Raw genomic sequence first — 14,314 nt, forward strand, 5'->3', positions numbered from 1 at the left:
GCAGGGCGAGGAGAGGAGGGGGCAGCGGAGGGGGGACAAGTCCGCAGGACGGAGGAAGAGGAGGTATCCGGACGCCCCTCTCCTCGGCCTGGAGAACTGGATGTAAAAGGGGGGGCAGCCTTTTTTTCTGCTTGGAGGAGCCTTGGGAGAGAGAGGCTCGCCGGAGGGGCTGTGGGACTGAGAGAGGGCAGAGCACCCCTACCTCCTCAGCTGGGTTTTCTCCCTGGGGTTAGTACGGGGTAGGAGAGAGAGAGAGAGAGAGAGATCCTGGACTGCAAGAGGCGCTTCCTCCCCCGGCGCGGAGCTGAGCCCCCCTGCATCCCAAGAGCCTGTCCTTGGGGGAGGGGGAGGGGGAGACCGGGAGCCGTCGATGACCGCAGGACTGCTGCGCGCTCCTTCCTCTCGCCCCCCTCCTCTGCGTCCTCCTCCTCCTCCTCCTCTTCCTCCTTTCCCCGAGGCCGGGACTCTCCCCATGTCTACTGCGGCCCCGGAGAAGCAGCAGCAGCAGCAGCAGCAGCAGCTGGGAGCAGCCATGGAGTCGGCGTCGTCCACCTCGTCCTCCACCCCCAGCAGCAGCGGGGGCGGCGGGGGCGGCAAGGCCAAGAAGAGCAGCGCGGGCATCCGGCGCCCGGAGAAGCCGCCCTACTCCTACATCGCGCTGATCGTGATGGCCATCCAGAGCTCGCCGTCCAAGAGGCTCACCCTGAGCGAGATCTACCAGTTCCTGCAGGCGCGCTTCCCCTTCTTCAGGGGCTCCTACCAGGGCTGGAAGAACTCGGTGCGCCACAACCTCTCGCTCAACGAGTGCTTCATCAAGCTGCCCAAAGGGCTGGGCCGCCCGGGCAAGGGGCACTACTGGACCATCGACCCTGCCAGCGAGTTCATGTTCGAGGAGGGCTCCTTCCGACGGCGCCCCCGGGGCTTCAGGAGGAAGTGCCAGGCGCTCAAGCCCATGTACAGCATGATGAACCTGAACTTCAACCACCTCCAGGACGGGGGCTACGCCTTCCAGGGGCCCTCCTGCCCCCCCGGCGGCCTCCCCCTCGAGGGTGGCGCCCTGGGCATGATGAACATGGAGAGCATGGGCCTGCCTGGCCACCCCGTGCCCCACCTGCCCTCCAACGGCGCCCACCACTCCTACATGGGCAGCTGTGGAGGCGGTGGGGGTGCCACTGGAGGAGGCTCCGCCGCCGGAGCGGACTACGGTCACCACGACGGCTCCGTGCCCGCCTCGCCTCTGCTACCCGCCGGAGGGGTGATGGAGCCCCACTCCGTCTATTCCAGCACGGGCCCCTCCGCCTGGGCGCCTTCGGCAGCGCCGGGCTTGAACGGAGGCGCCTCCTACATCAAGCAGCAGCCCCTGTCACCCTGCAACCCGGCCGGCAACCCGCTGCCGTCGGGTCTGGCCACCCACTCGCTGGAGCAGCCCTACCTGCACCAGAACAGCCACAACCCGGCGGAACTGCAAGGTAACCGGGAAGGGGAGGGGTGGGGGGGGGGTGTTGAGAAAGAGGGCTGGTCAGAGACTCACGGTTGTGGTGGAGATGGGGGTTGGCTAAACAGTGGCGTAGCTGGAGGGGCAAGGCACTAGGTTTTGAAGGGAACCTCACCGCAGCGTGCAAGCGCCCCCTCCCTTCAGAGCCATTCCAGGTAGAGGAGAAAACTTAGTGCTTTGCCCCCCTCTAGCTGCGCCACTAGGGGAAAGGATCAGGCCCATGCAGCTGGAGGATAAGGCAGAGGGATCTGGGCTGAGCGAAGGCCAAGCGGCGCTGGACGTTGTGGGGACGAGCCAGGCTCGTAGGGCCACTTCAGAGCAAAGGGCAGACAGCGCGAGAGAAGGTGGCAGCCCCGAGACACCCCAGTCGGTGGCGATCCCAGCTCTGGCCCCCAGCTGCGGAGGAGGAGGCAGGATGAAGGGACCAGGGATGGAGACGGAACAAGAGCTGGGTGCCCATAGTCTACTTCTGCGCCAGATCAGTCCATCAGCTGAGCTCCATAAACAGATTCATGCTTACCCCCTTCGTTAATCCGGATCAACTGCCAACCTTTCCTCTTTCCAGCCTGGTATTATTCAGGAATGTGAGTTGAAACCTCCCACTCTTGGTGTCAAGGTTGTCTGCTGGGTGTTCCTGCCCTACGTGTGGATGAGGGACTTGACTGATCCAGGTCAAGTGATTCTGGGTTTGAGCCCTTTCCAAGGCTCCCAAAGTCTGGTCTGTGGAAGGGAAAATAATGAACTCGAGAAAGGAGGAAGAATCTGCCCCAAGAGCCAGGAGAAGGTGTATTTTATATGGGTCCCGAGGATTGGAGATGGGGAGCCAAGCAAGAGGGGTTTAAATGAGGAGACCACCTTGTACCAGTGGGGAGATGGGGCGGGCGAGTGGGTCCATTCTGTTGTATGGATTATGGATGAAAAAAAGACCTCATTGCCCACCCCCCACAGTTTTGGGCAGCTGGTGCTTGAACCAGGCTTCCTCCAGAAGGGGGAGGGGGGAAACTGAAATTAAACAGGAATATTTTTAATGCGAATTTTGGGCCTGTTTTTTTTCCCATGTAGCACCCAGAAAGACAGAGTCAATCCCTTTAATCCCGCGTTTAAACCTGTAGATGTTATCTCCCACCGATTTCCAACTAGGACTGGTAAATAAATATTAGGGGAATATTCTTTGTAGCCCAGTTTAGTGGGGCTTGGAGCGCTGACAAGGATGTGGAGTTAATTTCTCCTATAGTCTACAAATGGAGGACTCCCTGTCTAGGGGGCTTACAGTTTATGTAACTTTTCCTCTATATTGTCTGTGTTAATTGTGCATAATTTTACTAATAATGATACTTTGTTCTCTCCAATAATATTACGGAGAAGCTGAGAAACTCCGCAATTGTGATATTACACACACACTTTTTTCCTCACTAAGAATATTAAGCAGAAGCCAAGGATCAATTGCTTGATGTAGGAATGGGATAAGCCACACAGCACTCATTACCAATTATATAAATGACATATACAATGTACAAATAGTACAGGTTTGGGTGCAATCCTTAAATCAGTGTGCTGTAGCCTAAATATTGTGCAGGAGCATCTGTGAATGTGATGTTCTAGGTATAGGCATGTGGGTCAGTCCAGCTGCGTACACAAACACCTGGAATTCTTGTAAACAGACGGACTCAGAATTAGATCACTTTTATTTACTTGCTGCAATTGCTTAATAAATGTGATCTGACTTTAATCCTTAAAGAAAATCAGTTTTTTTAAAAAAAACAACAACCAGTTGAAATTAATCTAATTTAAAAAAAATTAAATAACACACCAGCAAGAATCTAGAGGCCTCTGTTTCCTTCCCTCCATAAGACACAAGGATTATGGAAAACTGGCTTCTGTTCATTGAATTGGACTCGACATTGCCCATTGCCCGCTATATCAATACCAACTTTTCCCAACCATCTTTTTTCTTTAGTGTATAGAAGGATCTCAGTGTGAAGCCCAAACAGTATGGAAGGTCTATCTCCATTTCTTTGTCAAGTTTATTCCCCCCCATCCATTCAGATCTTTTTCTTTTAAAAAGAACAACCCAAGGAACAACCAAGTGTCCAATGGAATCTGATAGTTTTTGAGACACGAACTTTTGAGGTGTGTGCGCTGTGTAGCCCAAGTATATGCCAGAAAATAAATGGGGAAGCTGTTCATCGCCCATAGTATGCTTTTGTTTGGAAAAAGATATTGTTTCCCCTTTGAAGAAATAATAATAATAATAATAATAATAATAATAATAATAATAATAATAATAATAATAATAATAATAATAATATAATATAGGTGGAATCTAGCAGAAAGCACTTTAAAGTCTCTAATTTCTCTATGACTGTTAAACATGTTCTTAAATAATTCCTAGGCCATCAGTGGAAATTGGAATATTAATGAGACCTGCCCCAGCTGAAAGATTTTTCTTTCTGTTATGCCACCTTGTCCCAAGTACATTATATATAAAGATTAAAAAAAATAACAACCAAGCAAACAAATGAAACCCATCCTCTGCCAGAGCAGGTATATTCAAATACGCTAATATTTTATTGCCTGGCAATTTCAGTTGTCCCTTTGAACTCTCGTTTTGTAGACCAAACACCTTCCTTAACCTTACCCGACTTTAGGAGTCTGGTGTTTTGTTTTTAGTTTTGTCAGCCTGCTTTGGAATTGCTGTCTCCCTTCCCACCCCCACCCCCAACCTCCTCCAGCCACCCCCAATCTTGGCATCTCTTGGCTCTTTTGCATCCCAGAAGGGCGAGGCACCTCAACAGAGTCTGTGATGAATGGAGGTTAAAAAGACTTTGCAAATAAGAACCTCAGCGATTAGTTTCGATTTTGAAAAATGCCATTTTTTCCCCTTTCAAAGTGACTTGGGTGGGTGAGTGGGAAAAAGGGGGGCCAAGATGTTGCTTAAAAGAGTGACGGGACACCCTAGCACCAGAAAGATGTTGTTTTCTTAATCGACAGGACCTTCCAATGTGAAATTGACAAGGATCTCAGGCCCAAAAGACTTATGTTTTGTAATGTTTGTAACTGGTAGGTAAGAAGGAACATTTAATCCCAGCAAACAAGAAGCATTTGAAAAAAGTGTGAACGAGTCCAGAGACAAGAGAAAGTATTAGCTGGATGTGAAATTGAGAAGTTGTTAGAGAAAATCAGGCATTTGTGGAAACAATTTGTGGACCCATGATCTTGGGGTGGGGGGCTGGCCTTTTCCCCCTCCCTTCTAAAAGAGGCCCTCTTCTAAAAGGCCTTGAGAACTTTTGGGTTTAAACATAGAGTTTAGCATTTGGAGAATCAGAAAGGGAGTGACGCTAATCAGAAATCTTAGAACACAACTACTAGTCTCCCACTCTGTTTCGGCTTAAGGCCGGAATCCTACACACGTTTGCAAAGAAGGGCCTGGGAGTGTTCCATTGAACACAGTGGGACTTTCTTTTGATTAAAGGTGCTCAGGATGGAACAGTCTATTGGTTGACCTGATAAGTCTCTGGCATAGTTTTGTCCAGTTTGAGACAGACCAATGCAGGAGCCCAGAAGAATTTAAAATTGAATGGAATGGCAAATTGGGGGGGGGGGGATCTAAGTGTGTAGGAAAAAGTGATCATAACCTCCTCACCACAACCTTCAAAGGAGAATCTCTTCTCCTGTTTCTTCATCTTTCCACCATTGAGCACTGTATTGGATTTATTTTTTGTTTGTTTTGGGGGAAAAGGAGAGGAGAAACTGGAATTTTTTAAAAAATGCACTTCAGATGTAAGAAGGATGTAGGTCACTTGGAATAGTTGTTTTGTATGCTATTCTGGCTTCTGTGAAATGCCTTTGGAAGCTGGAAAATTCATTTTAAAAAAATTGTCATGAAAGAAATGTTAAAAATAGCTGGAAGGGGGGAAAAGCGATCACAATATTTTTCCAGTGTTGTGTTGTTAAATCACCTTGAAAAAGAATACAATTTAAAATAACAAAATAATTCTGTTGACATTAGGGGAGAAAAATATGCGAGGACTTAACATGAAAGCTTTAAAATACAATTGAAAAGAATTTAATCCCATGCTGAATCTGTTGAGTTGTTCAGTATCCCTTAACTGCATGATGAATTGAAAAATAAGATACAGAGCTCTATGTTAAAACATTGTATTTTGAAATAATGCATTCCGAGGGTGAGGAAAATGCTAACTGCAACCTATTAAATATGATGGATCTGTTTTTGGTTTTAGCAAATTTGCTAAACTAGTTTTCCAGAATGATTAGCTTTTATATTTAAATAAATATTCTTACATTCTGCCAACAGTTGTGATCCGTAGATAAACTTGCAGCATGCACCATACTATTTTTTTTTTTTGTAACAATGGCAGGGAAAAGGGGGGGGGGGGTATCTTGTCCTACCAAGGGAGAACAAGGTTGATATCTGCTGTTGCTTGTGGTCCAAAATGTGATAAAGTTTGTTTATGTGCATTGCAAATTTTCCTTAGAGTACAGAAGTAGTTTAACCCTTAAAATCCAGGGCTTGTTTTTGCAGCAGCTGGAATAGAAGCAAACCCCAATTTATCAAGAAAGTCAAATCTAGACACACAATCACATACACACACAAAAGTCCTTCTCCTTCCTTGGTCAGCCAGGAAACAGACCGTCCCATCCCATCCTGCAGTTCTCATTTGGGCAAAAATCCCATTCCAGTCAAGTGGGAATTTCCTCTGGCTAAGAATGGCAGAGTCCGGCTCTATAACATAACATATTTGGGTCCAACTGCATCCAAGGGATTGGTGGGGTATGTACTGTCCAAGCCCTGGGAATTCTTGGATCAGTCACAGTTGTGAAGGGATCCAAAGAACAGATAAATTTCTCTAGTTTGATAGCACCCAACAGGTCTCTGGGTCTGAGTTTCTCAAAGAGCCATTCCCCAGGCTGCATGGCAACCAATTTTACTGATTTATTTATGACACTGTTTCGTCACTTGTCCACCAATGTATTCAAAGCAACAAATACAAAAAATGATATTATATGATAATTTAACTACACTGATAAACATGTACAAGAAACCACAATCACCAAAGAAAACTGCAGCAGAATCAATAATATTAAAACCTGAAGCTTGTTAGCACTGTAAAAGTATGAAACAGTAGAAATCAACCCACCAAAAATTGGTGGATTTACGGAAAATTTTTAACCTGGTGCCTAAATATGATGAAATGGAGGTATCTTGTAGAAGTGTTTGAGGAGGTTGTTCTGAAGGATAAACACCACAACCAAAACCGAGCTCTTTCTGCCGTCACAGATTCCACATCAACAGGAGTGGTCTTTAGAGAAAGGTCCCATAGAAGATTTTATTGGATAGGCACTACTTTTTAACAACACCCTTTTTACATATCTGTGAGGGCTATATTTCACCCTCAACTGCTGTCTGCTAAAGAAAATTGATCAAGACTGATATCTGGTTAGCTAGTAGTTGTCCGAAAGTACTGAAGTCAACCAGTGACTGTTTTAAGGCCTACACACATTGGTTGTCTTAAAAATTATATCTATTCTTGGGCATATTTAGGGTGCTGAATCCAAAAATGGCATTGGTTTTGCATGATTGGCTCTAGCTTTGGAGATGCAGCATAGCCACCTTATATGCTGATTCAAGCAGCTTCCTCACGAGGAAGCCATGGTGTCAGCTAGAACCAATCAAAGTCATTTTTTTGATTCAGCACCCCAAAAATATCCTAAATTCATGCAACATCCTTGGCAACTAAAAAAGGGATTTTTGGGGGGAGGTCCGTGATCAAAACCCTTTGCCACTTTTGTGAGGATGTTGAGCTTTGATGATGACTACCATGAAAACTCATGAGTCAACCTACCTTGGAAATAACTGGGGGGGGGGGGAAGGTCTCTGTTAGCAACGTATGAGCTGTGTTTTTTATATTCCCATTATGACCTGTGGAACTACAAAACAGAACTAAGAAGCAAGGATGAGTGGGTTTGTCGTGGAGTGGAAGGTCCTGTAGGACCCCTGGCCCCAAACTTTGGAGGGATTTAAAAATTAAATCCATAGAAATACAGCCATACTGATACCAGACTGTATGTGGTGTAAGACCATGAGTTCTTCTAGCCTTGGCCTGAATAACCTATGACCGCCCCCTACTCAAAGCTGACTGCAGCCTGCTTTTGCTCTGTTACAAAAACAAAGAGTTTGTCAAACTGGTGTTGTCTGCTCAGACTGGGAGCATTATTCCTTTGTCTTGCGCAGAAGTCTTCCCTCTTTGCTGATGTTCTTTGGGTGGAGGAACCAGGGATTGAACCTGGGACTGTGTCAGCATGCACACCCTGGACTTTTCCCTTGAGCAGGGGCCTTGCTTGCAGCTTTGGAGGCCGCCACCATGTATTGGGGTTTGTTCTGTCTCCTTTTGCTGTTGGTAGCTCCCTGGCGGGTCAGGCCAAAGTCCATCCCAGCGACGCTATGCTATCTATGTTTCCTTTTTGATGGAACAGACTTTATCTGTGCAAAGCAGGTCCTTGGCCCAGGTCTGTCATTTCATGGAACCCGTCAGTGAATAAGTCTCAGCAGTGTCATTGCATTTCTTCCTCTTTCCCACTCCCTTCCAACTGCTTAAATCCTCTCTCTGATTTCTTCCAGGGATCCGGTACCATTCCCAGTCTCCAAGCATGTGCGACCGGAAAGAATTTGTCTTCTCCATCAATGCCATGGCATCGTCTTCAATGCACACAGGAGGCAGCGGCTCGTACTACCACCAGCAAGTGACGTACCAAGACATTAAGCCTTGCGTGATGTGACAGGAGGGCTGGGGAGCCAAGCTTTCTTTGGGGGGCAGCCAAACCAGTGACCCAAATGAGAACTGTGTAGGACTATGGGACCTCCTGCTACCAGCCCCTTTGGGAGCCACAGGACCTCCCCAGAAGCGAGACTGATCTTTGCTCATGAGGTATATATTATAAATATTCAAGTCCTCTACGGAAAGGAACTCTTTGGCCTTTGGGGAACATTGAAGAAGAGCAGGGAAGCGTACTAAGTGTGCCTTTTTTGGAAAAGTGCACTGCCAAAATGCTGAGTGCTCCACCATACCCTTATTTTGGGCCTCTATATATCCAGAATGGTGATCCAATTATCTTCCCAAAAACCACTTTTGAGTTTTTCCCCTTCTATGCCTTCCCCATCCTTAATTGTAATTTGATCCTTTAAAAATGCATTCTAGTGTTCTCGGGACAGAGGTCTGCAATACAAAGAAGGAGCAAACACTTTCTGGTTCTGTGTTTCTGATAAAGGCAGCCAATGGTTGATTCCATGAGATTTCTAGCTGTTGGGTTCTTCGTTTCGCAAATGGAATTGGCCTCTGGTCATAACTTTTGTTCTCATTTTGGAACAGTGCATAAAATATACATAGTCCATAGCAGCTATTTTCAACCAGTGTGCCATGGCACATTGGTGTGCTGCAAATGGTGCACAGTGTGCCACGGGAGTTTGGGGGAATATCATTTATTAATAGGGCCATTGGGGAATGTGATCCCCATGCCAACAACACGGTGTGCCTTGTCAAAAACTGATGGTGCGCCTTGACAATTTTTATACCTTGTCAGTGTGCCATGAGATGAAAAGAGTTGAAAATCACTGGCCTATATTCTATTTGAACCTACAATTCAGGGGAATGGAGGAATCTGAGATGTTCTCCATGACGTCTTCCCAAACATGTAACCATATGCTTGGTTTCCAACGTCTTCAGGGGTTGCTTGGTGGGAATTGGAAAAGCAGAACGCTGAGATGCAAAGCATGGTCTGATGAGGATGTAGGGGCCAGGGTCCCCCATTGGAGCAATGTTGTACAAGTTCCCCCAGACCCTCATTGACCGCACTCAGCCTTTGTCCTATTTTAAATAGTTAATAGTTCAAAATTACAAAAAAAAGCACTTTGAGAAGTAAAAAGAAAAAGATTAACAAGGCTCAAGCTTTTATTTATTCAACATTTTTAATAAAACACAACAGCGGCCTTGGTCAATCAGTATTAATATGGTTAATGTGTTGGCAATATTTGCCATAGAGACTTTACATGTGTTTGTGTGTGTGTGTGGGTTTGTGTGTGTGTAATAATCATTGTTCAGTGTCAAATGGCCGTGTGCTAAATGATACCTGTCCCAATGTTTATATATATATATATATACATACATTATAAATGTGTATATATATGTATAGGTATGTATGTATGTATATGTATAGTTATATATAAATGAAGGACGCTCTTTTTTTTCTTTTGTCTTTTTTTTCATCCCTGATTGTATAGTTTGGAGACACACCTATTATAAAATTCATTCTGCACTGTATACAAGTGTAATTGTGATGGAAAGGGGTTTAGACCCCCTATTTTTGACATTGTTGTGTGTACGTTTGTCCTTTAAAAAAAAATCAAACCGGAATGCAAATAAAAATATGTATGGTATTCCCTACGCGGCCTTCACAAAGTGTATAAATGGTCAAATAAACTAGTGAGCGTCATAGAATTATGTGCAGCGGCATGTCTAGAGAAGAAGTCGAAAGGGAAAGAGTAGGTCATTGGCCCAGTGGGTTTCCCATGAATTGAGGCTGCAAAGGATGCACGTTTTGAATAGTGCTGCTTTTGTTGCTCTCGTACCCACTCTGTTTGTGATGCCAGTGGATCTCTGGGGGACTAAAAAAAACATGGTTCAGCACTCTCTCTTGTGAGAGGGGACATGAAGGGCTGTACCTGATTTTTGTTTTGTTTTGTTATCTTGTATGGAAGGATGGCCAGAGGTGTGATGCCACTTGCTTGGCTGGCTATGGGGATTTGCCACATTTATGGTTGATAGATCTATCTCTGCTACCTATTAGCCATGATGGATATATGGAGCCTCCATTTTCAGCATCACTGTTGCAGCAGGAGAAATGACAAAGGATGGTCCTTCATGTTCTGCTTGAGGGTGTTTTGGAGGTTCCTGGTCAGTCGTGGTGGGAAGCCAGGTGCTTGACTTGATGGACAGTTTGGCCAGATCCCTCAAGGAGCGCTTGTGGAATTTCTCTTCTTCATGGCAATGCTAGCCCACAAAGCTGTTCCTCGTCTTTTGCCGAATGAGGAGATGGAATTCTGGGCTGGACCTCTCTCTCTCTCTCTCTCTCTCTCTCTCTCTCTCTCTCTCTCTCTCTCTCTCTCTGTGTGTGTGTGTGTGTGTGTGTGTGTGTGAGTGACTTTTGAAGTGTAAAGTTGCACAACAGAGAGAAGGTTATGGCAAATCTTTTTTCCTTGGTCTTCCCATGTCCTACATGTGGGGTTCTTTTTACTGCATGGGGAAAGTGTTCCAAAATACAGTCTCCCCCCCCCCCCCCAATTCTGAAATTGGATTGCCCAGAACTGTGTTACCACCTCATTCAGAGTCATACGACCTGGTCTAGGTAGGCATCGAGATGAGGTAACAGAGTGTTGAGGTGGTAGGATGGACAAAATTACTTTAGGTTGCAACTGAAGTTTCATAGCACTCTCCATATAGAAAGTGTGTGTCATAATTTGTCTCATCTTGTTTAGCCTGTTCCTAGCGTGCTTGTTTTGTGCGTGCTTTATTTTTTTAACTTTTTGGGAAAGTTAAAGATATAAAATAAAATAAATATTAAGGAACATACTATAATGGTATCTCCTCTCATCTGAAGTGACACAGTCCAGCATGCTATCAACTCAGTTCACCACCTCATTCTGCTGCATGGCTGTTCTCTGTTGGCAAATGGAATGAAGAATCAGTATGGAAAATGTCCCCGGCTTGTTGCTGTTTGCTTGCTTTGAATAAACACAGACTCCATTCACATGGTGCATTGCTCCCCCCAAGCCATTTCCTGTATCAGCTCCTGTGCAGCTGACACACAGTGTGCATCTCAAAGTGTGCTCCTAGGAGCCCTGTGGTTCCCTGGGACCCCTTCAGGGACTCCATGAGCACACTGTAAGTGGCTACCATCTGCTCAGTGCTGCAGCACTCTCTGCATGCTCTGAGACTTTCCAAGGCTCTCCATATGCACCCATTGCTGGATTAACCTAATAACAAAAGTAGCATATGTTACAGGCCCTGCATTTTTGAGGGCCCCTTACTAAATGCTTGCAAGCAGTATCTGGTGAAATTGGCAACTCATAATCTAGCAGCCCTGTGGTTTACATGTTGGGAGAGCAGCATGGTATGTAATCATTGCAGATGACATTAATAACATGATACAAATAAATAATTTCATTCAAATTTAACTTTACTACAGGCACAATCCTATTGTGCCTCAGAGCTGGCGGAATTTATGCTCCACTGGAAGTGGCTGTCGCAAACACGATGGAAAGTGGAAGAATTTGGGGTGCCAGCGAGAAGGCTGTATAGCAAATGAAAAAAAATTGAATTAATTTACAATGCATGTAAATTATATTTTAATATTTATGTGCATTTTTTAAAATTTAGGGCCCCTTTATAACATATGTTCCAGGCCCTGTACCTTAGCTCAATCAGGCCCTGCATGCAACAGTGGAACTCCCTGAGACTCCTTTTAGGACAGCAAAAGGCTCCAGGGACTGAAAAGTTTGAGAACTGCTGGTTTAACAGGTATTGACATTTAAAATTTAGGAACATGATCTTATGAATTAGCTAGACGTAAGTAGATTAAACCATTTAATTGCAAGTAGACATTTAAGTGGCATTTAAATTATTGCTATTTTTGTTTCTAACAACCCAAGATGGCTTCTATCCCAATGTTGTGTCCCCCCACCCCCTCGTGCAACCTTTCTGGCTATGATGGAGCCTTTTCTTATAGTGGTGTGCGTCAGCAACCTGAACAGAGGTTCTGGTGGTGGGAGGGGAAGTACTCATGTAACCCACACAATCGGTGTATCAATGATGCAACAAGGGAAATGACCGCAGTGCAGAGGTAAATGTTTAGATATGGCCCATGAAAGCGGAGACTGCAGGCAAGAAAATGAACAGCACTCTTGTGTGCCAAAGAACTGGTTCGTGTGCCAAATAGTTAATGCTTCGTCTCCTGATCATTTGTGACATAGATTTGCCAGTTGTGAAGATCTTCTTTTGTCCCTTGGAGTCATATTTTATAAAAGGGATTGGTCCTGGTTTTCTCTTTTATTTGCAATTATTTTGAGCAGCTATCCTGCATCCCTTCCTGTTCGGAAACAAAACAAAACAAAAAAACCAGCCAACGCACAGCCAGGAATAAGGCAGACAAGAAAAAGGGCAGTCTACCAATATATTTGTTTCCTGGATGACTGAATCATGAGTCTGCACTATTGGTGGCCTGCAGTGGCAACCCAGGACTGTTTCACTGGGAAACCACTCCCTCCAGCACTATTTTACATGCTTTCCCTACTAGAACCTGGTAAATTGCATGTTCTCTAGGTCTGGGACCCTTTTAAGTCCCAAGGACAACACTAAAACCAGGCAAGAAACAGAGGTGTTAGTGTACAAGCTGCTCATAGAAAATAAGCGGAAGCTGTAGAAATAGAGATACTGTTTTCATTCATGATTTTTATTCTCCATTATCATTTTCCATAAGATTAATTTCCCAGTTTCGTTCCCTGCAGCATCCCATTCACATTTCTTTTCCTTCTTTTTCTTCTCTGCTTGATTGTGCATGTTCATTTTATGAGGTTTGTTATATCTAGATTTTTTTTTTGTTTCAGTGGGGCTTGTCCTCATCTTTTTGGGGCACTGTACTCTTTTCTTCCCCCCTTCCAATCAAGCACACTGTGCGCTGAAATTGACTAGCATGAAATTAATGTTTGCAAGAGCCTTGTCCTCCCCTTCTCCTTTTCCTCCCCTGCTCTCTAGACCCACCGCAGCTCTGGTCTCTGTGGAGATCTACCTCTCCCGAAGCTGTTTCTTTTCAAACCTGATTATTCTGGGCCTGGGGGGCAATTCCTTTCAGCTCAGCTTACACTAAAATTATCAATAACTTCGACCAAAGCAATTAATGACACAAACGCTTTGGTGTGTTGTATCTGGCCATTCCTGCAGGTTGAGTGTGTGTGTGATTTTTTTTTTTTAAACATAAATCAACATTCATCAAGCTATAAAAAAGAAAAGGAAAATATCTTCTTTCTCCAAACTGAAATAATAAAAATGGAGTGCAGAAAGGAAAAAAGCTTTCTCTCTCACCCGTCAACATGTAGTGGAAATGTTTTCAAAGAAGCAAAATATTCATTAGTCTTCTCCCGCTCTTGCTAAATACTACCTGTCAATCAAAGTCCAAAGAAACCCTACATAGGAAACAACTAGCTCTCCAGGAAGTGTTCTTGTTTGCAGAGTTATGGGGTTAAAATCCCCCAGTGAAAATAGCAGCAAATCTGTTTTACTAGTCTATTTCTGTCTTACATGTGACCTCCAACCAACCCCCTCTGCCTACCTTCTTGCAACTCTTGTTTCTATAGAATCCTAAACACCCAGGATTCCTTTCTTTCTTCACTAGGTATGCCAGCTAAAAGTTCAGGGGATCAGACTGCTGTCTGATGAAATGTCATACAGATTAAAACCTGGTAACATTTCAGACTTTAGAAATAAATGTTTTGCAAAATTTGGAACATTTTCTCATTTAAGGTTTGATTTTTTTTTTTTTGCAAGAACGTAGGTTATCATTACAGTTGATGACCATCACCATCATCATTACCTAGCCAAAGTATACAACTGATCTCAAAGGGAGAGTTAAGCATATATTTTAAAGTCTATTCATTGAAACACGAGGGCTTTAGTGCATAGCTTGCATTGAATTATGTCCCGAAATGCTGATAATTCATTTTAAGACAAATCTTGTGAAGTATCTTGCTGT

General features: G+C 44.7%; 1 protein-coding gene across 1 annotated transcript; it reads left to right on the forward strand.

Moving 5' to 3' along the window:
- Nucleotides 1–405: 405 nt before the first annotated feature.
- Nucleotides 406–8,293, forward strand: FOXF1 (forkhead box F1). Its single transcript, XM_066637649.1, has 3 exons — nt 406–457; nt 531–1,469; nt 8,136–8,293. Exons 2-3 carry the CDS (start codon nt 533–535, stop codon nt 8,291–8,293), a joined length of 1,095 nt encoding a protein of 364 aa, XP_066493746.1. The 5' UTR covers nt 406–457; nt 531–532.
- Nucleotides 8,294–14,314: the final 6,021 nt, after the last annotated feature.

The sequence above is a fragment of the Tiliqua scincoides genome, chromosome 9 (assembly GCF_035046505.1).
Source record: "Tiliqua scincoides isolate rTilSci1 chromosome 9, rTilSci1.hap2, whole genome shotgun sequence".
Taxonomy (NCBI): Eukaryota; Metazoa; Chordata; class Lepidosauria; order Squamata; family Scincidae; genus Tiliqua; species Tiliqua scincoides.

Coding starts and splice junctions, on each gene's coding strand:
- FOXF1 (XM_066637649.1), top strand. CDS start 533: ATGGAGTCGGCGTCGTCCACCTCGTCCTCCACCCCCAGCAGCAGCGGG. Junction 1,470..8,135: donor CAACCCGGCGGAACTGCAAG/GTAACCGGGAAG, acceptor GATTTCTTCCAG/GGATCCGGTACCATTCCCAG.